General features: G+C 40.9%; 1 protein-coding gene across 1 annotated transcript in view; it reads right to left on the minus strand.

The window, feature by feature from the left end:
- LOC146328370 (protocadherin-16-like) overlaps positions 1 to 25,866 on the minus strand; it is a 123,956-nt gene that overhangs the window by 12,471 nt on the left and 85,619 nt on the right. Inside the window, exons 3-11 of the mRNA XM_084717379.1 lie at positions 19,299 to 19,487; positions 18,382 to 18,613; positions 17,266 to 17,502; positions 14,936 to 15,964; positions 12,620 to 12,807; positions 12,439 to 12,535; positions 11,124 to 11,281; positions 8,074 to 8,914; positions 2,870 to 3,109 (exon numbers count right to left, since the gene is read on the minus strand). Coding sequence (XP_084573505.1) covers positions 2,870 to 3,109; positions 8,074 to 8,914; positions 11,124 to 11,281; positions 12,439 to 12,535; positions 12,620 to 12,807; positions 14,936 to 15,964; positions 17,266 to 17,502; positions 18,382 to 18,613; positions 19,299 to 19,487 — 3,211 coding nt within the window. The remainder of the gene's footprint in view (positions 1 to 2,869; positions 3,110 to 8,073; positions 8,915 to 11,123; positions 11,282 to 12,438; positions 12,536 to 12,619; positions 12,808 to 14,935; positions 15,965 to 17,265; positions 17,503 to 18,381; positions 18,614 to 19,298; positions 19,488 to 25,866) is intronic.

The raw sequence follows: 25,866 nt of genomic DNA on the forward strand, positions 1-25,866 counted from the left end.
TTGACAGAAACAGTTTTTTAAGGTATTTGGATTTTCTTGTTAATAGCTTGTATGCTTATTTGTTTGTTTGTAATTAGTTGTGCTGTCTAAGCGTTTGGCAGTGACAGCCCTCCCTCAGGTGTCTGGATGCCAGATTGCGTGCTAACAAAAAGGAGTCTGGCAACCTCACCTGTTTACTTCACTGATTGCTTTTGGAGAGAAAGTTTATAATCCTTCTGTTTTATGTGCTTCTGACTAAGTCCAGGGGAATGCACTCTTTCTGCACCCCCACCCCCACCCTGCTGTGTAGTCCTCAATTAAAAACAACTGTTAATGTCTGTAATTTGAATTTGTGCTCAGCACATGAAGCCTGAGAAGCATTACAGGCATTTCTGTTCATCTTAATCGCTGAAGCAGCACAATGTGATATCTATTAATAAAAGAAAATCCACATACAGCATGTCTTGTTTAAAACCAGGTTAAATTTGGTTGCCATCATTTTAAACATCTTGATTACATCTATTTACATTCTATTATTATATTTGCACATATAGTCAGGGGGTCACATCTAAATATAGTATTTCAAATGATGAATGATTCATTGAACTTTCTTAAACACTTTACATCCAAATTTCACTGCAAATGACCAAGTCAGTACTTTTTGGGAACACACTGAATAAGAAATAGGATTACATGCAGTGGTGGAATGTAGCTAAGTACAATTACTCAAGTACTGTACTTCAGTACAAATGTGAGGTACCTGCTCTTGAGTGTGTCCTTTTCATGCTACTTTATACGTCTACTCATCTACATTTCAGGAAAATAGGAGAAAATATTCGCTATAGTTACTTTACAAATTAAGATTTTTGCTCACAAAACATGAAAATGCGGCTGAAACAATTACACAAAATATTAATGAACTGTTAACTGGTTGTTTTTTATCATTTTTCATGCAAGAATATTTTACAGTTCCAGCTTCTTAAATGTGAGGATTATTTCAATAATTATCCCCTCCAGACACAAGCCTGAAGGGGATCATTCGAATGTGTGTGCGTGATGTGTGTGTGTGTGTGTGTGTGTGTGTGTGTGTGTGTGTGTGTGTGTGTGTGTGTGTGTGTGTGTGTGTGTGTGTGTGTGTGTTGTTTGTGGATGACTAACAGGGCCGGATCTGGACCATGGTTAATCTCGCATACAGCTGGATCAGTCAGCATTTTTTGTGCACTTCCATGACAGTATGTTTTTCTGCCCCAGTGCTGGTGACAGCTGTGGTCAGTGTCATTATGTGTTTGGGTCGTCTCATTTCTGTGAACACGATATATCAAGAAGGCCTCGAGGGAATGTCTTCATATATGGTGAAAGCATCCACTTGGACTCCAGGATGAACTGATTAGATTTTGGGGGTCAAAAGTCATTGTGACCTCAGCTCAAGAATTCATGTGCTACTTATCACAAATACTGAAGAGTAAAAACTCAGATTAACTAATGACTCAAATGCAATTAGTTACATGTAAGTCATTAGTTACTACTAATTCTAACTTTGAATGAAAATACATTACTGAAAAGTAAATTGTATTATGTTTTGTCTTTCATGTGTTTTTGTCTCAACCACCCTGCTAAATAGATATTATCATGTATGTAGCGTCTGTATTCATCATCCATTATCACCGCTAGTTACAAGCTAAACTGTAATATCAAGATAGTAAGCAGAGGTAAGATGAAGAGAGTGAAAATGAATGGTTCAAAAACTCTGCAATCATGGCTCCAAATAGGATCTATTATGAAGATAAATACAGATCAGCAGGAGGATATTTCAAGCAGCCTTGCTGGAAACTAAGTGGATGATAGTGAACAGAGAACAAATTCTAATGACTACTCAAGAGGCGCCAGGAAGCGAAGTGTCTCCAGCACCTGCAAGCAACAAAACAGTAGAGCTCTCCAGTAGTACTTGGAGAGCTTAATATTCTGTGAGGTGGTGCACAGAGTAAAATGTTTAATAAACACTGATCTAATGATGTATAACAGTCAAAGGGGCAATTTTTCTGCTCTGAGTACCTTTACGTTAAATACTTTAAATACATTTTCCCCTTGACACACTCTTTACTCGAGTAACATTTTCAATGCCCGACTTTTACTTGTAATATAATGATTTTACCAGAGCTGACTGACACTGGATTGAAGGCAGATATTGATATCAGGGAGTTAAAAAATTATTGGCAAATATTTTTTTTACTTATATAGGCCTCTATGCGTATATGAATTTAAAAGACAAGCAAAATGACACCAGAGATAAGAAAAATGATCAAATATACATAAAATTTTGCATGAAAAAAAACAAAATGAGGAAAATAAATAAATAAAAACAAACTTTATTGTGTTCTGTAAAAAACAAAAACGAGGAAGAATGAAATCATATCGGCGCACATCAGACAACATATTTGCTGATACCAACAGAGACTGATATGACTGTGATAGGACCATTTCAGACCCATAATATCGGCTTTAATTTTTACAGCGTGACTTTGGCGCTTTTACTCAAAGCTACAACAAGGAACTTTCAGATTTTGTTGAATTTTGAAGCCACTGTGGACAGAAGCGGTAGTGTTTCCACCACAATATCCAGAAAATATAATGTCAAAATTAAAATTATCTAAATAAAAATCACCTTCCTCTTCCTTTAACCAGTTATTGAATGACTCACTGTAACTTTGGCTGCAAAAATGTAAACACTGGCTCATTTTATCTTTATTTGTAGGATGTACAAAGGCATCATTATTAAATTGAGACTGGCTCATAACCAGTTAAAAACTCCTCATAGTAGCTTTAAATAACAGATGTGAACTACATATACCAAAGCTGTAGTATCTACCTCAGTACACATTGTGTGTCTCACCTTGGTCCAGGTCAGACGCGGACACTGTCAACACGCTTGTTCCTGGCGGCCGGTTCTCAGAGATTTGGGCTTCGTACAGGCTCTCCTCAAACCAGGGCACTTCATCGTTAACATCAATCACATGGACACACAGCAGCTGGCTGGACGAGTGCTGGGGTATCCCATGATCCTCAGCGATTATTGTGAGGTTAAAGACGTCCTGCTCCTCACGGTCCAGAGGTTTGAAAATAGACAGAGAGCCTGCGGGGAGATGAATCAGGGGTGAAATGTGAGGAGAGATTTCCTGTAAGTGTGTGTGTGTGTGTGGTTGTACTTTATTACACCCTGTTTCACAGAGGCAGTTACACACGACAACTACAGTATGAAAGCTTGCTATCAAAGGCAATAAAACATGCCACTCTCAATGCTTGTGTGTAGTCGAGTGATTTAAAAAGCAAGTGTGAAAAGTTGCCGTGTGAGGGCCAAATCAGAGCTAATCTGCTCCACACACACAGCTCTGCCTACCTGAGTGCTACCACCACCACTGCTGCAACAGCCCAGCGGTCTGGCCACAGTTTACGAGATTTTCCATTGGAGAACGCCGCAGCCATCGAGAGAGAAGCAGTAAACACACACTCTAGACACGCAACAGCCAGGCCTGCCGTGCTCCGTAGAAATTAGGGGCACCCTTGCCTTTTCATTATCCTGCCCTGAGAGGGTAGAGCTTGCATTGATTCAATTTCAATTTCATGCTTTAAAATGAGCTGCAACTGTTAAAGAGAGCCTGTTTTGGTTTGAACTTTTTTTTGAGCGTGTTTTTGCTTTGTATCTTGCTAGGACTGAGATAACTTGCCCCTAAGACTTTAATCTGGGAGGAATTACAGGCTGGAATATTTTCACCATGTTTGACTCCACTGTGATCCTCCCATATCCCTGGTCACTGATAACACATGGGTAGGGAAAAAAAGACAGTGGGAAACTGGAAAGTTTTTATTTTGGATGTCCTCAATTCCAACATCTTGAACCTACTCTCAGAAATGTAATGGTTCATAAATGGGTCATTGGTTCTACAAACAGCCATCACCAATTGAACAACCTCTTTTTTTAGGGGGTTCTCGTGTACTTTATGCAGTTCTTTAAAGTAGAAAAGATTCTTCATTTTACTTTAGTTATCTGTTGGTGGGAATGTGGCATTTATATGTATAAGACTGCATGTATAACAATGTGTCACAAGAGCTTGCAAATGCCTTCAGTGTGTCTTGATTTTTGGTTTGGATCCACAAGTTATTTTGAAGTTTTAGAGCTCTTTTGTGTTTGTGTTTGGCTATTGGACTTACTTTGTCAGTCTGTCCAGAAAGTTGAGACGTTGCGATCACAGTAATTCACACACGTTCAACCAATTTCCATGAAATCTGCACAGTGTTTGAAATTTTGTCCAATCACCACAACTTTTCCGCAAACTGGACCAATAAATGTAACTTCCTGCAAGTTTAACTAATCATAGCAGTTCCCCACGCAAACATCACACATGTATGCCTCGATTATTTTTTTGTCACAGGTACTGAAAAGAACACTGTCACTGTTATTGACATTTATTAATACTGTGTGCACTTTTACATCTCATAATTTTGTGCTTGTTGCTTTTGAATTTGAGGTCCAAGAATATTTTGTTCTATGTGGAATACCCCCAAGGTGCACTTTTTCATTTACAAATGGGGCAGATTTTGTTAGAATTTTGTAACCCTGACCCTTTTTGGTAAGGTTACTACCTGTAGAACACAGACTGTGGTTTTATGGTCCCTGAAAGAAGTTACCTTCAAATTTAATGAATTATACCAAAAAACATGCATGCTCCTGCAATTTCATGGCAAAAAAAAATGTCTAAAACATTGCATAATGGATTGCAATTTTTTAGAAAAGCTGCTGTGAAATCAGACATTTTAGGCTGTAATAATCCTATTTGAATGAAGTAAATGGTGCCACAGTGTTTAGCACCTTTAACCTCACAGACACAAGGTTGTGGCCTAGCATGAACATTTATTGTAAGATGAATTGAAGTGGGTTCTTCACTGAACCAGCTAAGATCCACAAATGACTTTCATAAAAATAACCTAATTTTACCAAAGTTCTTTGCTACATGGTCCCTAAAGAATTGTTTTTGATGGTTCTTTTTTAAAGAAACTCTTGGTAAAAGGTTCTTTATGGAACAAAAATGGCTCCTCTAAGGCATCACCCTAAAGAACCATTTTTGGTTCCAGTTAGGACCTTTACTCTTCTGTGTGTATGACAGGTTTGTGGCACCAACACTTTGGACCGCAGTGTGAGGGTTAGCTGAGGTTGCTCAGACAACAAACACATCTCTCTTGTCTTATGTGCAGAAGTCATTTATCAACAAGTGATGTGTTAATCCCTGAATGGTGTTGTCTTTGCAAAGAAGCAATTCACCATATCAGCAGAGCTCTCTCCCTTCCCTCCCAGAGTGAAATTAATGACCTCCCTTCAGACAATGAGTGATGAGAATGTGTCTCTCTGTGTGACTTTATATATTCCTAGTAATAGCCTGGCAGTTCCCTCTATTGTGGTTAACTGTGAAGCCAAAGTAATGAAAACGGAGTGTGTGGATATGGTCACAGGTCCACGGTCATTGACCCCACAACAGGAGCAAACCAGGTGCTCAGAGGATTAACTCTGTCATCGTTCTAACAAATAACCAGCGTGCATGAAAACACTTCAAGGTGAGCGCCCACACTGGGCTGAAGCAGAAGTGACATGCATGACAGAGCCTGAATGTTTCCATCCCCAAGCTGCTCCAGGGGGCATCCTGCTTGGCGACTTGAAAGCGAAGGCGGAGCCTCCGTTGACACGTGTCTCAAACACCACAACAAAGCCCACAGGACCAAATAGCCCAAGGTCAGCGCTGACTAAGTGACAGAGTCTCATGCAAGCACACAAACACACATGTGCATGCCTACACACACACACACACGTGCGTACACATAAACACGCGTAACTGATCCCCTCTCTAATGGTTCCCAGAAGCCCGAGCAGGAGGTTCTTTGGTCTTTCATGGGAATAGATCCACAATAACAGATGATGGGTTGTGTGTGTGTGTGTGTGTGTGTGTGTGTGTGTGTGTGTGTGCATGCTTGTGTAAGTGTGTGTATTAAATATCTGGCAGGCTGCTCCGTCTGTCTGGCCTCCAACTAAGAGAAATAAGTCATGAAAGGTGAAGCAAGAGTTGTGCTGTACTTAGATGTGAGCAGAGTATTACAAGAAAGGGAGAGGTAGGGTGACTGTGGAGGGGGGCTGTGTGGATGGTACTTGGAAAGGTGAGTACACATGCAACGCAAAATAAATTTAGAGGTGGCACGTATACTTATGAAGTCCACAAGAAGCCCAAAACAAAGGTGAACAGATGCTTAAACTTGAGGAAGGGATATGTGTTGGGATTTCCAACAGGTGCTGAGAATATTAAGATACAGGGAAAGCTGAAAGTTTAGTATGGATGTGCCAATCCAATATATGGTACTGGTCCGATTAAAAAAAGTATAATCCAGTACAATCTATTAACCCAAACTATCGCATAAATACTTAATTAAACTTTGAGTGACATGATGTAAAGAAAGATGTGTCATGAGTAGCATATATGAGCAGCATGTGTCATGTGAGTCACATGACACATGCTGGTCACAGTGTTGACCAATCAAAAATTCTGTTAAAAGTTCTCTGAGTGAAAAAGTTCAAATAAAAAGAAGCAGCAGTTTATAATGACTGAGGCATATCGTGGGCTGCTGTAAGAATTTTTTTGTTTCAAGGGAGTAAAATATTTGTTTCACAGTTTCAGCATGTTTTTAGATAGGTTAAGAAAAGTGTTTCCATATAAATGTATTGTTAACAGTTTAGCTGATATTGAGAAATTCCATAAGCTTTATTATTCACAGTATAAAGAAACAGGAGCAAAAAGGAGTGGGTCTGGTGAAATATGTAAACAACTGAAAGTGCTGATATCTGATGCTAACATGTGTTATATGTATGCCTCCCTGCTTCCAAGAGGACTGACTGTTTGCGGACAAGCAAAAACATTCCACAAGTCGAAATGAATACACAGTGAGAAGAAAATTACTTATCCAGAATATCAGGATTTTCTGATATTTCTCTCAGATGTACAACTAGCAACACTGTCACCAGACAGAGCATGGATGATTCAGCAAAACACCAAATTATCTTCAATGACATCATTTCTTAAATGACATATTTCTGCAAAATCTGCATATGGCAACTACAGTATGGTTTTGGTTAGTAAGACTGTAGTTATGGTTAAAAGCCAACATTAATTGTTGGGCATGTGAGTCAGAACTGCATCAAAACTATCCACCATCCCGATTTCTACGCCCTTACTTTGTGGAACAAAGAATTTGCACACACCCAATAAATGATTTTGAAATAAATGATATAATTGGAAAAAAAAACATTTAACACATTTTAATGTTTTATTTATGCCACCCCATATCTATCCTGCTAAGTGGTATAAACTGCATATGTCACTTTTGCCTAGTGAAAACAAGCGCTGTAGTGCCGGACCAGTCAATGCATGTGCCACGTGAATCAGAAAAGAGTCTTAGTGATGGTGTAACTAAAGTTTTTACTGTGAAAAAATATGACCCTACCATAAAACACCTGCTTTTAGAATGGGGTCTGCCCACTCGAAAGACCGCTGGGAGTAGAGGGTACTTTGACGTGAATAAGTCATCTAAATTGAGCTGACCTACATCTTATACTGAACATTGTAAACAGCATAAAGTAACAAAGGAAGTGGAGCTAAAACCAACCTGTTTTCTACTTCTCTCTACTCATAGTAAAAGTTTGTCTAGTGAAAAAAAGCGCTGTAGTGCTGGTCCAGTCAATAAGTGTAGCATATGTCTGTCTGTGGCGAACACTTCATCACAGGTTAGTTGATGATTTTACCGAGTAAATGACCTGTGTTGAATGTGCCAGTAGATCAAAGTGAATCAGAGAAGAGTCTTAGTGATGGTGGAAGCTTTGACTGTGGAAAAATATGGCCCTACCATAAAACACCTGCTTTTAGAGTTTGGTTTAACAGTCACCTACCTCTAATGATGAACCTTGTAATCAGCATAAAGTAACCCACCCTACGTTTTAATGAGATCTGCATTCAGAGTTGCAACATAAAGTACACTCTACCATTGGCACTGGGTTGGACTTACCAGTGTTTGGATTGAGGTTGAATGTTCCTCCAGTGTTGCCAGACTGGATGCTGTAGGTCACTCTGCCATTCTCCCCCTGGTCTGCATCTCTGGCCATGACATACAGCACCACGAAGCCCACTGGCTGGTCTTCCATCACACTGACAGCTGTTGGCGAGCTAAACACCGGTGGATTGTCGTTCTCATCAGTTACATACACCCTCGCCGTGACAGAACCCCAGCGCCTCTGGCTGGCATCGAGGGCTGAGTCTGTCGCCTTTACCACCAGGATCAGGTTGGAGGTGACCTCGTGGTCCAGCTCCTGGCCCAGTGACAGAACCCCGGTGGAGGGGTCGAGGGTCAGTAGGGCGGGGGTGTTTGGCCACTGGTGGAGAATGGAGTACCTCAGCTCACTGTTGGGCCCACTGCCATCCTTATCTGTGGCCTGGAAAGTGTAGACAGAGGAGCCAGGTTCCATGTTCTCCGAGATGACAATAGTGACAGGATCCTCAGGGAACTGAGGGGCGTGGTCATTGCTGTCCTCTATGTCAATGTCCAGGTGGACTAGGGTGCTGCTGGGGGGCGCCTGAGAGAAGTCATCAACCTCAATGTGCAGGGTGTAGCGTGCATCTCGCTCATAGTCAAGAGGACGAGCCAGGTACACATCTCCGGTCAGACGGTCCACAACAAAGGTCCCATCTCGATCAGTACCCCCCACCACCGTGTAGGTCACCTCTCCTTCCTCTGAGGTCTCTCTGTCACGGAGACGGACTGAGCCAATGACAGAGCCAGGCTTGGCCTCCTCCACAGAATTGAAGGATATGGAGAGCGAATTAGAAGTGGGCCTGTTGGTGCTGAGAACCTGCAATGAACATGTAGGAGAGCATTTCAAGACAGAGGTACAAGATGTGGAGTATTTGAGGACAGAGCAACATGACTGTGGAGCTAATGCTTCACTTAGATTTCTGGCAGCAGCTTAAGTTTACAACTGTCAATACAAAAAATGAAAATATTTCACGGATTTTGGGCAAAGCAGAAACAGATTTTGTACGATCCACACACGTGTACTGTATGTGCACACTGGGAATAAATGAAACCAGTTACAAGAGGTTTTTATAGACTTGAATAACACGCCTGCTAAGCTTAATAACACTTAATCTGATTCTCATGTCGCTGCCAGGAAAAATAATAAAATAATGGACGATAAAAGTAACACAATCAGAGGAGGAAATGGTGACAAGGTATGAATTTAGCACTGGGACAGATTTCGGTGTTGTGTGTAGCTTTACACTTCCTTTGATGAGCAGTTCAAGTGTCTTCAAAGACTAAAACAATGTTACTCCTCTCCTTTGTATGAAAAGAGCACCATAAGTAACACATGACACATTGTTTTAATAAAATATATTCTGTTCTTTGAAACAAGCCTGGACTGAGAAAATTTAAACAGCTGTAACGGACGTTGTGCTGATCAAATTTTCAGCAACATTACTGAGACACTCAGTAATTGATACTTAGCACTGCAGCAGGGTTGAGAGGGTTGCTATTAAAATTTATACTGATACAATTTCCAATTATCTTATAATAAATGTAGTCAGCAGCATAACAGAATTATCAAAATATTTTAGTTATGTAACTTGATTACATTTCATTACTTTTGGATTACCTCAATACAAAATATGGTAAAATGGTTTAGCCTAATATAATGTTCTTTGGCTTTATGTTTGTTGTAGCTTTAGTAACTGTATGTCCAGCCATTCCTTCCTTTAGCAGCTGTTATGTAATTACTATGTTTTTCTCACTTCACACTCAAACTTCAAGTAAACTGTCATAACTGTCATTTTGGAGTCACCAGCTTCACCACGCACAGTCCAGCTACAGTCTATTTTTCAGTAGAAGTAGTAATATTGACAGCTACCTTCCTACCTGGTTTTCTTTGGTCTGTGTAGATGATGTTAACAGCTGGTCTGTAATGCTAATGTTAATGGCTGTTCTGTGTAGCTAACCTTAGCGGCTCGTCCGACACGTAAATGTTTCCTTAAATTAGATGTTTAGATCGAATGATGACAGTTTTTTCACAACTGAAGGCAGAGCTAAATTGTAATCCTGCTAATAATAATAAATTTTGCTAAATGAATCTGTAATCTGATTTTTCTGTTGTTCAGTTTTTATGTAACTGTAATGAAATAGTTACCTTTTTAGTATCCTAATTATGTACTCTCATTACATATAATCGTTTACATATAATCATTTATTTACCAAGCCTGCACTGCAGCCTTGAACAGAGTTCCCACAGTAAGTAGGCACTCAAAAAAGTATGCTGTGTTTGTTGTGAAATCTTACATGACAAGCTGTAAATTGGTTCCATATTAGATGGAAAAAGAGTGTTCCAGAAATAAATTGGTATAGTCCCATCCTATCATTGATGGATTTATAAAAATCAGTCTGAAAAGATGATTAAAGGAAATTACAGAAATGCGTCATCGGGCAAGAACAACACTGCACTGTTTAATCCAATTAACTAATAATTATGACTTTCATTTTTTTGTTTTTGGAGAGGAGGAAAAACTGAACTGGCACTTAGTGGAGCTGTTTATATGGCAACTCTATTTTCCTGGAACCTATAAATCTACGTTCCTTCCAGTGTTCTTCCATTGTGTCCACTTTCTGTTCTACATTAAATATTAACTGAATTACCTTCAACGCTGTGTTTTACGTGAGTGTACGGCCCTGCCGCTCATTGCAAAAAGGGCTACTGTATTAAAAAAGTGTTGAAGTCATTGAGTATGACCTTGATCAGAGCAGTCTACAGCTGGCCCTCATCACGAGCCAGCTGGGAGTATTTGATTCAGACCCACTTTTCCATTTCAGATAGAAATTTCCCTTTTGAAAAGTCACAGGGGAAGAAAAGGGAGGGGATGGGAGGGGAGGCTTGTCAGAAGTGAGGCTGATATGTCTGCAGCTCGTCTAAGGGGCCCAGAGACATGGATCCTCTCAGCGCTCTCTATTCTTTGATATTAAATAGGTGAACGGTGAGGGTGTTTGTGCTGGCCGCGCTCCAATCAGAGTCTGACCTGAATAGTGAGGGAGCAGGAGGTGCTGCGAGGGGGCAGTCCTCTGTCAGTGGCTGTCACCGTCACAGTGTACTCAGCCCGCTCTGAGTGACTGAGAGGGGATGATGAACGCAGCTCCCCAGTGTTTGGGTTCAAAGAGAAACGCTCCGCTCTGGGACCTGCGAAAGACAAAAGGGTCCAAACTTTAATTGGATATGATGTACGTGGGAGAGCAAAATGCACAAATACAGCTTTTTGTCAGCAGTAAATCTAAACTATTTTTAGACATTAACGATGGATGTTACTAACTGACTGAACCATGGTGTCATATGTTTACAGTATTTGCACACAGATACCAATAATGATCATTTATAATGGTACTTGTCGAAACACCATTACAGCGTGCTTTACTCTAAAAATAAAAAAGTAAAACAAACTGAAATAGCTGGCATACAAAATTGGAAAATACATAATGAAATGAAATTAAAGAATATATGCAGCAAACTTTCTTAAGCATCTGACCATTTTTCGTTCAAATCTTTATTCTCTTTATCCAACCAATATATGTAAAGCTTTGTAAAATAACTTTCTCCTGAGCATAAAATCAATAAAAACAAAAGAATAAAACAAACAAACAAAAAAAACAAATAATCCTAAAATAATGTGCTTATACCACGACCATGGAAAATACTTTCTTCTTTCTTTCAGATTGCCCATAAAGGACCAGTGTGTAGGATGTAGTGGCATCTAGGCGTGAGTTTGCAGACTGCAACCAACTGAATACCGCTCATCTCACCCTGCCCTTCCAACTGTCTAATGGCTCATTTATGCTTTAGTCCATTCTCTGTGTCCATTTCGTATTTGAGCACATTTCTGAATTGTGTGCAGTGACGGTTACACTGTTTGAAACGAACGTATCTACAATGCATTTTCATGCATAAATGAGCCTTGAGAGAAACTTGTGAAACCTATGAAAAAACACTATGGGCTCTTACTAGAACCAGTATGTGGTTTGTTTGTTCTGGCGTACTGTAGAAACATGGTGGTGCAACATGGTGATCTCTGGGAAAGGACTTGCACCCTCTATAGATATAAATGGCTCATTCTAAGGTAACAAAAACACAACAATTCTTATTTTCAGATGATTATTCACTAATGAAAACTTACTTATAAATATATTCCATTTCTGCCACAGTCTGCCAATAGAGTCCCCTAAATCTTACACACTGGACCTTTAAAGTTGTCCTAATATGCACTATTCTCTGCATTCCTTTTATTCCTTTGATAGTTATTTTGCACAGATAAGTACTCTCTTTATTTCCTGCAGGTAGTGTACCTGACAAGGAGTAGAATACAGTGCCGTTCTCTCCTTCATCAGGATCTTTGGCCTGCAGGGTGCCCAGTAAAACCCCCGAGGACTGACCTTCTGTCACCTACAGATTAAAAAAATCAAATAGATGTCAATTAAGATATCAAACACATTTCACTGTCTGCCTGTCTGTGTTTCTCATCTTCACCTGTATGATGAGGTTTTTTCCAGAATGGCTGTGAGTGAAAGCGGGGTCATTGTCGTTGTCATCCAGGACTGTGATGAAGGCTGTGCCTGTGGCGCTGCGGGAGGGCGAACCTCCGTCTTGAACCACCACCACCAGCTGGTAGCTCGACTGCTGCTCTCTGTCCAGAACAGTCCTTGTACTGATCTCACCTGGGGAGAGAAGGGGGTGGATGAGAGGGATTTTATGCCACGGCACCCGGCCAGAGCACTGGAATAATGATGAGAGACTTAAGAGGCAGCAGACTTTGATCAATGACACACCAGTAATAGACATCCACAGTGTGCAGATGGACGTGTACACACACACACACATCAACAGAGGAATTTTGGAAGGTTGGCAGATGCTGTAGGGACGCATAACTCAGCCAGAAAGTGATCACAACTCAGAGTCTGTGTCTCCACCCACAGACTAACAGGCTCAGCAGGCCAATTAGAGCCCAGCAAGACGCTTAGTGCTGCTGTCACCATCATCTGACTAATTTATGACGGTGGGGACGAGGCAACTGTACTCTCTCATCTTTTACAGATGACTCAGTGAGTTGACTAAACAGTGATTGAGTTTTATCTTTTTTTTTTTTGTCAGAAATAATTTTAATTTTTGAAGTCAGATTATAAAAAATGCTTTATGTGAAATCATGGTAGCTTATTTTTCACATCGATGGGTCTCTGAAAGAATGACATGTTCTGTTATTTCAGTTTAGTTTTAGTTTAATCTAAAGAAAAACATATTAGCATATTAAACTGATCATTCTGAATTTGCAGGTCAGGTATGCTGCATATTTCACATAATCTAGAACAGTGGTTCTAAACCTTTTCATGTTGCTCAGAAAAATCAGGGTGATGTTTGTGACCCCCCTCTTTCCGTGACTGTTCAGGAATTATTGTATAAAACTGACATTTATATGTGTGGTAATGTAAAAACCATTTACCACTCTAAAATACAGCCCTTATATCTCCTCATCTCATTATATCTCATGCTGGACTAGTCAGTTAATCATCTATCGATGTAAAGTTGAGCTGCTTATCTTGAAAACAAGAGCCCACTGCTTTGAAAATACACAATCTGAAGTTTGAGTTCAGTGACTGCCTGCCAGACTCCATTAACCTATTGCTCAGTTCAAAAGTTAGAAACATCAGCTCCTTCTAAAAGATTATTAATGATTTCTTACATCTTATAAACAGACACTTACACATTCAGTGAACATCCAGCATCGATTTGAACACTAATTAAGGTGAAAAAGACAAACAATAACACAAGTTATGGACCAGAATAGAAATTTCAAAGGCGGACGCTGCAGCAGTAGCGTTGTTTTTTTTCTCCTTTGTGAAGTGTCTGTTACATTAGTTGATGCCAGGTATATTTGACATGTATTTGAGTGTGTGCTACTTTTGTTGAATATCTTTTATGGGTTGATGTTACTGAGAGTTGCTTCCTGGTTCTAATTCAATGTTGCTTGCCACAATATGCCTTTTTTTTTTCATTCTTCACAACCATCTGCAAATTATCCCCTGACCCCCAAGTTGAGAACCACTGATCTAAAGGAAATCCATAATTCAATAATTAATATCAGCAGTGCAGCCTTTCTGTTCTTGTGCTAGCTCCTCTGTCAACAGCAGCGTTATTAAAGCGTGACATTACATTTAGCTAACTGCTTTTTTCATTCATGCCTGCTCTGTTCTTTAAGCATCTCTCCCTGCAACATCTTTACAGATGCGGATTTTGCATAAATAGATGGATTTCCTTTGATTTTCTAATTAAGTAAACCTGAGCAATCCCAATTTTTTACACTCTAATCCAGGGGTTTTCAATGTTGGAGGCGTGATGATGTGACATTTGTTCGGATCTGTACCGAACAACAAAATTTTCTTAGGAACAAGATTTGTAGGCAAGGGCACCTCTGCAACACTACAGTACTTCATTATAATGCTGTTTTGTCACATCTTTTTCCTTTATCAAAAAGTTGCAATTTGTATGTTGCATTTGCACATACTGCTAATATTTCAATTAATTGAGCAGCCTTGAGTCAGAAATCATGAAATACCTTTAGACTGACCTTTTTTATGTATTTGGTGGAGTCTGAAGTTATGTAAACAGCAATATTAGGTTATCTTGTTTCAATTGTTGAATCTCTGAGGTATCAAATAACATGATCATGATCCCATAGACATCCAGGAATGGAACAAAACTAACCAAAGAAACTAAGGGAGGGCTCTAATCTGTTAGACCAGCTGTGACTGCTGCTGTGATTATTCACAGTACAATATATTTTCAATTAACCTGTGTGGGAGTTTATCTGGAAATGGCGGTCCGGGTGCAGGAAGCGATAGCTGAGGCGTCCATTGGGACCACTGTCTCGGTCTGTGGCCGACACGTAACCAAAGCCTGTTCCTGCAGGCAGGTTTTCTCTCACAGCCATGAAGACCCTCTCCTGTGTGAGGCGAGGGGAGTTGTCGTTCTCATCGGTCACTGATATCCTCACCGTGGCGCTCCCCGTCTTCTTCAGCTGTCCATGACCTTGGCTGGCCAGCACTGTCAGAAGATACATGTCCTTGACTTCTCTGTCGAGGGCACTCTTCACAAACAGCCAGCCACTGTCTGCAATGATGCCGAACCCTGCAGCATCTCCGTCTGGACGCAGGTGATAGGCAAGGGGAGTGGAGGATCCTGAGCCAGGGGTTTCTCTGTTCAGAGCTCTAACCTGCAGGAAGCGTTTGTTTATCGGAGTGCCTTCTTTCAGCTCCACACGGTAGGTGAGGGTATCGAACACGGGTCCCTGGTCATTCTCTGCCTGAACATGAACCACAAGCATGAAAGTGGCGCTGAGCTGGGGTACTCCACTGTCCTTGGCAACCACCTGCAGGTCATAACGGGGGGCAATCTCGTAGTTGAGGCTCCCTACCAGTCTGATCTCCCCACTGCTACGCTCAATGCTGAAGGTCCTCTGGATTCCACTTGGAGAAGAAAGATCAAAGGTGAGCTGTCCATTGACTCCAGAGTCTCGGTCCTCAGCTTGGATGCGATACACCACTGTGCCCATCTCTGTGTGCTCTGGCAGCAGCAGGGACTCCGAGGATGAGGGCAGGAAGACAGGCGGGTTATCGTTGATGTCTGCGATGGTAATGTGGACACGGGTCTGGCCAAAGGCGGGGGGGTTACCGCTACGGGCCTGCACCTCCAAATCAAGAGATGACAGGGTTTCATGATCTAGGGGCAGACTGGTCCTTAGGGACCCGGTGTCAGGATCAACTGTAAAGTAGCCCACAGGGTCACCAGAGCTGATGGTGTAGGAGATGTCTCTGGAAGTACCTGGACAGAGAGAGCAATGACAAAAACCAGAGACACGTCACCACGGCCCAGGAGGCTGCGCTAAAAGCACTTAAAGTAACAGTATACTCAGGTGCTCATGTCATTTTTCAAATTTCATGACTGTAATAGAGCTCTAAAAACTCAGAAAATGAATATATAAACAAAGTTGTGAAATGGAATTTTTGATTGATGTTACTTCAGAGTGAGGTGTGTATAGTGGCCCAGCGCCTATTTGTACAAGTGGTGAAGGGAAACTCTGTTCAGCATGAGACTGATAAATGTATATTCAACTGTTCAATATGGACTGTGGAACTCACTGAGTGAGTGAGTTGCTGTGTTTACAAGACAAGATTTCTTTGACCTGATTGAAATCATCATTCTGATTAGAAATTCCAACTTAACTGTTTACCTGGATGCTAAATAAAGTGATCTGATAAAAACCATGGCTGTATTAAGGAGAACTAGATACAACGTTGGGGGCAGGCCTTTGTTCATTTCTGCGAGAGCTCCTCAACGGCACATGAAGCCACCGTCCTCATATGATCTTCTGCATATGCTTCCACATTGTGCGGCCAAAAGAGCAAGTGCAGTAGAGACTTCCTTTGGCCAAGCGGCTAAATTCCATTTCAGCCCTCTGCTAACTTGAATGGAGATAAATTGATTTAATCTTGCAGCTGTTCTAGACTTTCCAAATGTTATTGGACTGAATGAATCAAATCCTGATATTGAAAAGGGTCATTTTGCCTGAGGTTGTGACACTGAAAAAATATTATCCAAAGTTTTACTGATGTTTCTTCCACAAGCTTTTGAGAAAAAGTCTTTTTGGGCTGGTGTGCACCACATGGCATTGGTCACTAAATCAAATTGACTTCAAAGCCCAAGCATCCTACTGTAGGCTAGGATTAAATGTGTGTTTACATGTCCAATAATCAGAATATAGCTTTTTGGACAAGTGCACACTGGTTTTGGCCCTTATGAAGAGTCTAATCTACCAGAAATATAAAAAAGAAGAAAAAAGAAGTGCTTCTAGTTTGCCAGCCACCAGTAGACAGAAGAAGATGTTTCCAAGAGAAAAGTTTTATCAGCTACTGACCAATCCTGTTTTCTTACAGCCATGTCTCTGTCCCTTCCAGAAACTAATCAGAGACACATCATCTACCCCCACATCGAGCCAAAATGTGCCAAAAAAATATATTTCTTCCAACCAGAGAGGTTGTTATTGTGATTATTTGTGGAATATTAAGGTCCATGTAACACAGCTAGTGAGTGAGTGAGAGAAGGCACATGTTTGTGGAACCCACCTGTTTTACTACTGGCCTGGACGATGCCTACAACTGTCCCCCGCAAGACGTCCTCTGATACAGTAAAGTGGTACTGAGTCTGTTCAAACACAGGTGGCGCCACCAGCCCCGCCACCACACTAATGTTGACTCTGGCATTAACGAGGGCAACCAGACCGCCGCCATCCTGAGCAGAGATCACCATGGGAATGACAGAGTTGGCCTTCCCGTAGACAGACCGAGACAGGGAGATCACACCTACGAAAACAAACCCGCAGACAAGGTTCAAACATGGCAAGCACACTTGATAAATCATACAAGACAACAATGTGATGGAATTGTAAGGTAAAATTGACCTTTTCTAAGTCCTGTACTTTTTTACTGGAACCATAAACAGAAATATACATCTTAATGTTGAGCTCTATGATTTTTTTCCATTGTTCGTATACAGTGGGACCTCCCCTCTTTTTACTGCTGGATATTGAGGCTGTTCAGGGAGAAGTACAATGAAAAGAGTAAGTAGGAGGGACTGACTGAGTTCAACTTTTCCACATGTGAATTCAGCTATTCTCTTCACATAAGCTGCCAAAAACACCACCTACTGCAACATTACTGTTGTTTCTTCTTAAAGTGAGGATTCTCAGTGAACTGCAGCAACATTTTAGAATTCTACTGGGGTCTAAAGGGTTAAATTAGCTAAAATGCTAGCTTAACAACTAGCTCATCTATACTAATCATTAGCTAGTTAGTTACATCCGTTAGCTAATGTTAGCAAAACAACAGCTAACTATCTAGCTAATCCACAACAATCCTTAGCTACCTAGTTAGCTCACATTTTGCTAACATTACCTTTAGATGTGACAAAATATGTCACTTTTAAAAGTCCTCCAGTCTACAAGTCCTTTAACCATCTTAAATATTAGGTTTTCTTTTCAACATAGACAAGTGTAGCACATAACATATCTAAGTACAGGAAACACGAAAGGAGAAGCTGACTGATTCTCAGTTCTCAAATGTTATTGGAGCACAGAGCACAAAGGGATGGGTGAAATTTGAGGTCAATTAGCATCTTAAATAATTGAAATTTTGAAGAAACAGTGTTCTTTATACAGGAACAGGAAGAGTACTTGTGTCTACCTGTGTCTTTGTTGAGAGTAAAGTATGGGGAGGCCCCTCCAGGTATTGTTTTATAAGTAATTCTTCCATTGTCGCCTGCGTCCGGGTCGTAGGCCGTCACTCTGACAACAGATGTTCCAGGGGCACTCTGTGTGCTCAGACTGACAGCATAGGCGACTGGGTAGAAAGCGGGTCTGTTATCATTAATGTCGACCAGATCTACCCTCACATAGGCCACTGAGCTCAGTCCACCCTGCAGAGGAAACACAAAGCTCTTTTGTTACACCTTCTCACACATTAAATCGTGAGCAGAAAAAACACACCTGAAAGCAGGATTTAGGCCCCGTTAATGGTGCAAGTAAAAAGCAGCAGTAAACCTTGTTAAAATTTTCGATGTATAGTCTCTAAAATGTAGTCCAGCCGGTTCGTGCAGGGATACAGATTGATAGCTTCCCTCGGGAGAGAGCAATATGTCATGACCCGTGGAGGGCGAGAGGGCCCGCCGCAACCAAACAATCTGTTTCATAGGCTTTTCATTTGCAGAAAATACAGTGACGGCTTTTCATTTGGACCAGGTGGCAAAAAGGAGAGAGGCGGCAGTCCAACTTGTTAAAATATTACAGCCTGACAGTTGAGGCATTTCTCCATCTGATTGCTTTAACATGGCTGCAGTAATTTTCTTTCATTTTAACCCTTTTATTTTTTAAGTATTATTTGGCATAAAGGGAACAGGATACACTAACTTCTGAGTGCGCCTGCCATGGAGAGCCATTCAAGCTTTTATTTTTTACTTGGCTGCTCCAATCAAAGTTTTTCTGCACAGTTGGCCATGTCTCTGCTCTCCTGTCTGTATGAAAAGCACGGCTGCTGTGTTTATGGTATTACTCTGTGGCTCAATGGATTCATATTAAGCATGATTTCAGATCGCGGTGGCTCACCCCATCCACTGCAGTAACAGTAAAGTCGAAGCTGGACGGCCCCTGATCTCTGTCTAGTGCAGCGCCGGTGCAGATCTGGCCGGTCTCCTTGCCAATGGTGAACTGGGAGGGAGCAGCGCTGTTAATGCCAGAGCCCAGGGAGTAAGTGATGGAGCCAAAGGAGCCGCCGTCTGCATCTGTCGCAGTCACCTACAGAGAAGAAAACATGCTATTGGTTAGACATTCCAACATTGTGCATTAAAATTAAAATTTATTAAGCTGGAAGGGAAATATCTTACTGGATAAAGTAAGCAGTTTCCATAGTCATTAATAATACGACTAAAGCCACAACAGATCAAATCTAGATTCTATTAGAGGGATGTAAGAGTGATCTGCAAATTGAAACAAGAGCACCATACCAGGTGCCTTCTGAAAGCATCTTTGGACCTGATCTTTGTTGTTTATCTGAGCCAAAGCATGAGCCAAACAGGCCCTTTGGCAGAGCGGTGCTCTGAGGGAATGAAGGAGGGTGGCGGGAAGCAGGATGACTTCTGCAGGCTCTGGGAGGGCTGCCAGCAGGGAGAACTGCCTGCTACAGGAGTGGCGTCTGTCTGCACAGGACAGTGACGGGGACGGCTGGGGAACAGTGGGATACCACACAGTATGCTTCAGTGCAGCGCATTATATCCTAATGTAATGTCCCACTTGCGGTCTGGTTTTAATAACGCCGCACATCTACAGAGGGGCTGGAACCGCTGGAGCTATAAAAGCCGCTCACAAGCCATCAGCCAGGGAGCCGACTCAATTACTACAGGATCTCCCAAGACAGCGCAAGGCAAACAGACCAATCAGATCGGGCCCCTGGGTACCAGCAGTATAATTGTTTGCAAGTGTTGGCTCTGGATTGCAGTTTACGCGAGATTACAGTCGGGTTAAACCTCACAAGTTGATTAGAATTCTCCTTCCTTCCATGTTTTATAAATGGATCTTTTTAGGAAAACACTAATTGGGAGAAAAATAGAAGCTCAATTCATGCTCTGGTGCTCCAGTGCTCAGCAGCAGGGAGCCTCCTCGGCATAAGACAGAGCAGTCATCAGGAACGCTGCCAAAAAAAATAAGGCAAGCCATGCTTATCATCAAAAGCCGACTTCTCTAAAGATGGCATTGGTATGAGTGTGAGTAGATGGAAATCATTCATTCGAGGTGATGAAGGTTTGGCTGCGGTAACTCCGGCTCCATCTCCTTCCTGAGCAGATGGCAGACGGGGGACTCAGCAGAGAGCGTGCCCCACACTCCTGACTGTAACTCCTCACTGAGGGCGAGTGGTGTGTAGGAGTGAGGGAGTTGTAAAGCTGGCAGGGACACAGGCCAAAGAGAAGAATAATAAACCACACGAGGAAAGGGGAAACCAAGAGCAATACAAGAAAGCTACTCCATCTCTTAACGCGTGGAGGCTGCAGCTTGCTGTAATATTTTAGTGTTTTGTGGGGGGGGGGGCAAGGTATTCATAACAACCCCATGGCTTTATATGCTTGTTTTCTTCACAGTTGTGGGATGAGCTGGAGGGAAAGTTGAAGGACCATTTTAGCAAGACCTGGGTCTGGTTAAAGGAGAAATGTGTAATGTATTTACTGTAATAAATCATAAAATGACCATAACATGTCATCAGAAATTAAGGAAACATGCTGAGTTGAAATACTACTACTATTTTGACAACACTACAGCCACAGTGTCGTCCTTTGACGTTCCCAAATTTTGAAATAACAGTTTTTGTTTGCATGTTTCATGTTAATTAGAGTTCAAATCGATGCAGACATTACATTGACAGACAACTGACAGTTATAAACAGCTGATCAACTTAAAGTGGAGGACTCGTCGTTGCTTGTTATTTTCAAATAACCATGTTGCGCTTGCCTTGCACTCCTGCAGTGTTCCTGCAGCCTGTCTGAGCTTCAGGGGGAAACAACTCACTCGAATCATAGATCATATCGTTGCTGTCCAATAAAAGACACTTATCTCCCAAATTTCAACTTTTCAGGAACTGAGAAAAACAGCCATGCCTCCAGCTTTGTGGCAATGCATTTTCAGACAATCCAGTGGTTTTGTGAATGCTTTGTTTGGCTTAAGACACAGGAAAAGTCTCTCAACAAAGTAGAATTCAGTCCTTTAGTTTTAGCGAAAAAAAATCAAAATCACCACATTTGGGGATAAGTCTTTTTTACAGGACAGCAACGATATATTAAATAGGATTTCCACTTATTTATTATACCGTCTATCGTTCCAACTCGCTATTTGGACTGCAGTGCTCATTTCTGGACGTACAATCGTTACATATTGCTCCTTTTAAATAAAAGAAAAAAGACAGAAAAATGGAGAAAGCTGGTGCTAAAAATATTTCCAAAGAGATCTAGGAAAATATTCCCTCCCCTGTGAGTGACCCATTCGTGAGAGGCATTGAATGTTCGAGCTATTTGAGGAGAGTCCACTTTGCTTTCCATTTTAGCCACAACCATCCATAAAAACTTCTTTCTTTTTACAAACTACACCCACATACAGTTCATAAAAAGTCAGATGTAAAAAGCCTACATTTATATTTATAATATGAAAAGTTAAAAAATGAAAGAAGAAGGATGAAAAAAGACAGAAAAGAGAAAAAAGAATGAAAGTTACTTTTGGTGGGGTGGGAGTTGGAGCTCTTTTCACTCTATGAATCTATAATGATACGCAGTGAAACTTGCTGCTGTAACACACAATTCACATTGAATTGAGGGTTCCCTCTGAGTTTAAAGAGTTTAAACTTGAGCAAAGTTCAGAGGTAGAGTGTGCGCTATAGAGATACTGAGCCTTTCTGTTCAGAACAAATTCAGAGGAGACAGGGGGTTGAGTGATGTGAACGCCATGAAATTAATTTGCATGAAGAGGATCCAGTGCTTTAATAATTATACTTCTCAAAGCGCTCCCAAGTGCTGCATAAAGTGATGAGGATATTTTGAGCTGTATGTGGTTTAAGAACCTGAGAATAATATGTTCCATGAGTTCAGTGTTTGACTTCTTTGTGGAATGTAGTGTAAGATAATAGACCACACAATCACATTTGCATAAATCCTAACCACTGTAAGTAGACTGCCTGAAGCAATCAGTCTAGTTTGGAATCTGCAGAGACTGCGATTTCAATTGCACTCTCATTTCTGAGTTAATAGCAGCATATCAGTGTCATCTTGCTGGAACACACAGACGTGTCTGTCCAGGAGATTATAATTTGCTAGCCACCCATGTGAAAGGACATATGGAGCCATATGCAAATGAAAAATGAGCGGGACAATTAGCCTCCAAACCATAAACCCAGAGAAATGAGGATAACCTAATAAAAATGTGGCTTCTAGCATCAAAGATTAAGATAAATCAACACAGCAAGTGTAAATCTCAACAGACAAAAAGTCTTGAATAAAGATTAAAGCCATGTTGCATAATGCTGCAGCTCGACAACAAAGTCACAGCAAGAAGTCATCCGTCATTCATCTCAATACAGCGTACAAACACATTTGTACACTTGTTTATTTCCCTTTCAAATGTTCTTTGTTTTATCTCCAATCTTTTATTAGCACATTAGGGTTACTACCTCCCTCCATCTGCCCTAGTGAACTGGAATTACCAGCTTGTGGTTTTATGCCTCCGCAAACTAGCCAAGTGACAGTTTATGTCCATGTTTGTCAGAATTGATTAGCAGGCATGAAGTAAGATTCCAGTGAGAAACATGCCGTCTTCATTCAGAGATTAGTTTTACAGAGGAGGACAAAGGACTAAACCTTCTGACGTCACAGTAAAGTTGACCTTTGTCCTTTTGATAGAAAATGTCGTCACCTCATGATTTAATCTTATTTGAGACTATGTGAGAGTTTGTCATAATTAGGATATGAGTGTTTGAGTTATGGCCAAAAACATGTTTTTTTAAGGTCCTTGTGACCAAATTTGAAGAAATTTCATCCAGGTGTTCCTGAGATATTGCATCCATGAAAATGTGTTGGACATGAGGTCACAGTAACTTTGTCCTTCCAAATTTTAATCAGGTCATTGTTGAGTCCATACTTCTGCCAAATTTGAAGAAAAAGTGTTGAGGTGTTCTTGAAATATCACATTCACAAGAATGGGATGGACATGAGGTCATGGTGACCATGACCTCTGACCCCCAAAATCTCATCAGTTCATCCATGAGTCCAAGTCGTCATTTCTGTTAATGATGAGTTAACGTTGCTATTTTGGAACTAACTAATTTTGTGCCAAGTATATTAAAGTTGTTATTAAGCTGTAGGAAAGTACATTTTTAAGTGAATTTAGTGTAAAGTGGAACAACTGCAAGTATTCTATGTACTCTTAAAGTATATGGCTGTGTATGTAGGTTACCAATATACATGCTTAATTAATGAAATTAAAGTAAACTTAGTTTGTGCTCCTTTTCCAAAGTACACTGTGGTACAGTACATTAAACTGCGCTTCTTGTTAGCACACTTAAATACACTTCAAATTAAGTGACATTAAAGTACACTTCATTAAAGAATACGAATTCATAGGCTGAGATTTTATAGGACGTCCGAAACCTTAGTATGAAATCAATACTGCATAAAGTGCATACAGTTCCTGGGGAAATATTACTCAATGCAAGCACTGTATACTGCACTGGCAAATATATCCCACAATGCAATGCAATAGTGACGACAACAGCAACAAAGGCAGACAGCGATCAAGGCAGCTCCATGTCACATCAGTAATGCTTCACTTTACACTTCAATTCACTTCAGGTGTAATATTTTTTTAAAATTAGATTTTGTTGGCATGAGTTGCCATGGCAATATTTGTTTATTTACTGTTTATTCACACATAAGTATATTTAACAATAGTACATATTTCAGGTATGCGGTGGTAGTGTGTGATTTCAGATGCGGCACAAAATGTGTATTGTGTGCAACTTGCACATTAGTGTAAGTTGCACACAATACACTAACAATAAAGTACACTTCCACATTAAGTATTGCAGAATTAAAATATTTATTTGTACTACCTTGAAGTTAACGTAATGACATCTATTTTGAAGTACGCATTTTAAAGTACACTTTACTTAAATTGAGTTAAAAAAAAACTTAGGTACACTTATAGTAACTTTTGTATTCTTTAATTATATTTCTGTACTGGGTGTACTTTAAAGTTTGAGGAAAAGGAAATATTTATAACCAAGGAAGTTATTTAAGATGTGCCAATTTTGTAGGAAGTCAAAAAGGAATTCTCCTCCCTGCAGGGGGGAGAAAAATACCACTCATCACTTTGTCGTATTCATCTCGAACATGAATACAGCGGGGCCTCTCTCTCTGTTTCCCACTGACTTTTTACTCTTTCCACTGCGATGTATAGGTATTACGCAAGCCATCTATTTCTATTGGATTAAAAGTTCAAAAGCAGGAGTAATCTTAGATCATCAGCGGCAGCCAGCAGTATTCTCCCTACACTCTGTGTGTGTGAGTGAGGCATGATGGGAGCTGTCTTATCAGCAGGGGAAAGGCAACGTTTGGCCGACTTCTTAGTAAAACAAGCTGGGGGAATCCAAAGATAACTGGGGCACTTTGTGGTTCTCCCATCAGATTCCAAGAGCCTTCCAGAGGAGACTTTCTGACTGACTGACTGTCCCATCACAAGAACAGGATTCACAGGAGAGAACATGCCTTCATGTGTTTATGTATAATATCTTCAAATGGAATAATGATCCTGAGGTTTTTGGATGCTCCAACTTTTTCTGGCCCATCTAATGTCCGCGCTCTGTGGTCTGAGACAGAGCCAGGCCTGGAACAGAAGAAGCCCAGGATTTTGGTGCTTTCTATTTTTAGAGCTGAATTTCCCAGAAGTCCAATTAGAATTCTCATACAAGTATATGACTGACCACTGTGGCTTTCTAGTTCTTGTTCTTAAAACTTTTGCGGATAATGCAAGCACATGTGTCTCAGCTTGACCTTATTCGCCCAGGCTACCGCTCCTCGATCCATCTTCATTGTGCAGCCATGCAAAAAAGCTCCACAGTGGAAAGAACTGGTGCAAAAGCCTGCAAGTAAATGAATGATGTAGAGCCGAAACCATGGAGGCCAACAAGGGGTGAAATGAAGGCGATGTAGTTTTTAATCACGCTCCCCGTATTTTAGAGTGCCCAGTCAAACAAATCTCGCTCACGTAGTCCTCAGCGAGACCAGCCAATCAGGGCCGCACCTCTGCCAATCCAAATAGGCCACAAATGACGGAGTGTGCATGTAAATGTTTGCCAACTGGGAAATTAACACACACATCAATCAAACTCTGCATGCACACATCCTTTCAGTGTACCTTAGACGCATAAGCAAAGACACATGAGTACAAACACTGGGGATAAAGTCATTGCTCATCACAGTCTTGTGATGCCTGTGGAGCAAAAGTGCGAGACCAAGTTAATTCTGCTCTCTGATTACTTTGTATTCATCATGAACACTTTGCAAACAAACCAAGCTCAGATGAAGCAGCAGCTACTGTGACTCAGACCCAAATTAAACTGAAACTTAGTGGCATCAAGCAATAT

This window comes from Lutjanus erythropterus, chromosome 4 (genome assembly GCF_056507025.1).
Source record: "Lutjanus erythropterus isolate fLutEry1 chromosome 4, fLutEry1.hap2, whole genome shotgun sequence".
NCBI classification, from domain to species: domain Eukaryota; kingdom Metazoa; phylum Chordata; class Actinopteri; order Lutjaniformes; family Lutjanidae; genus Lutjanus; species Lutjanus erythropterus.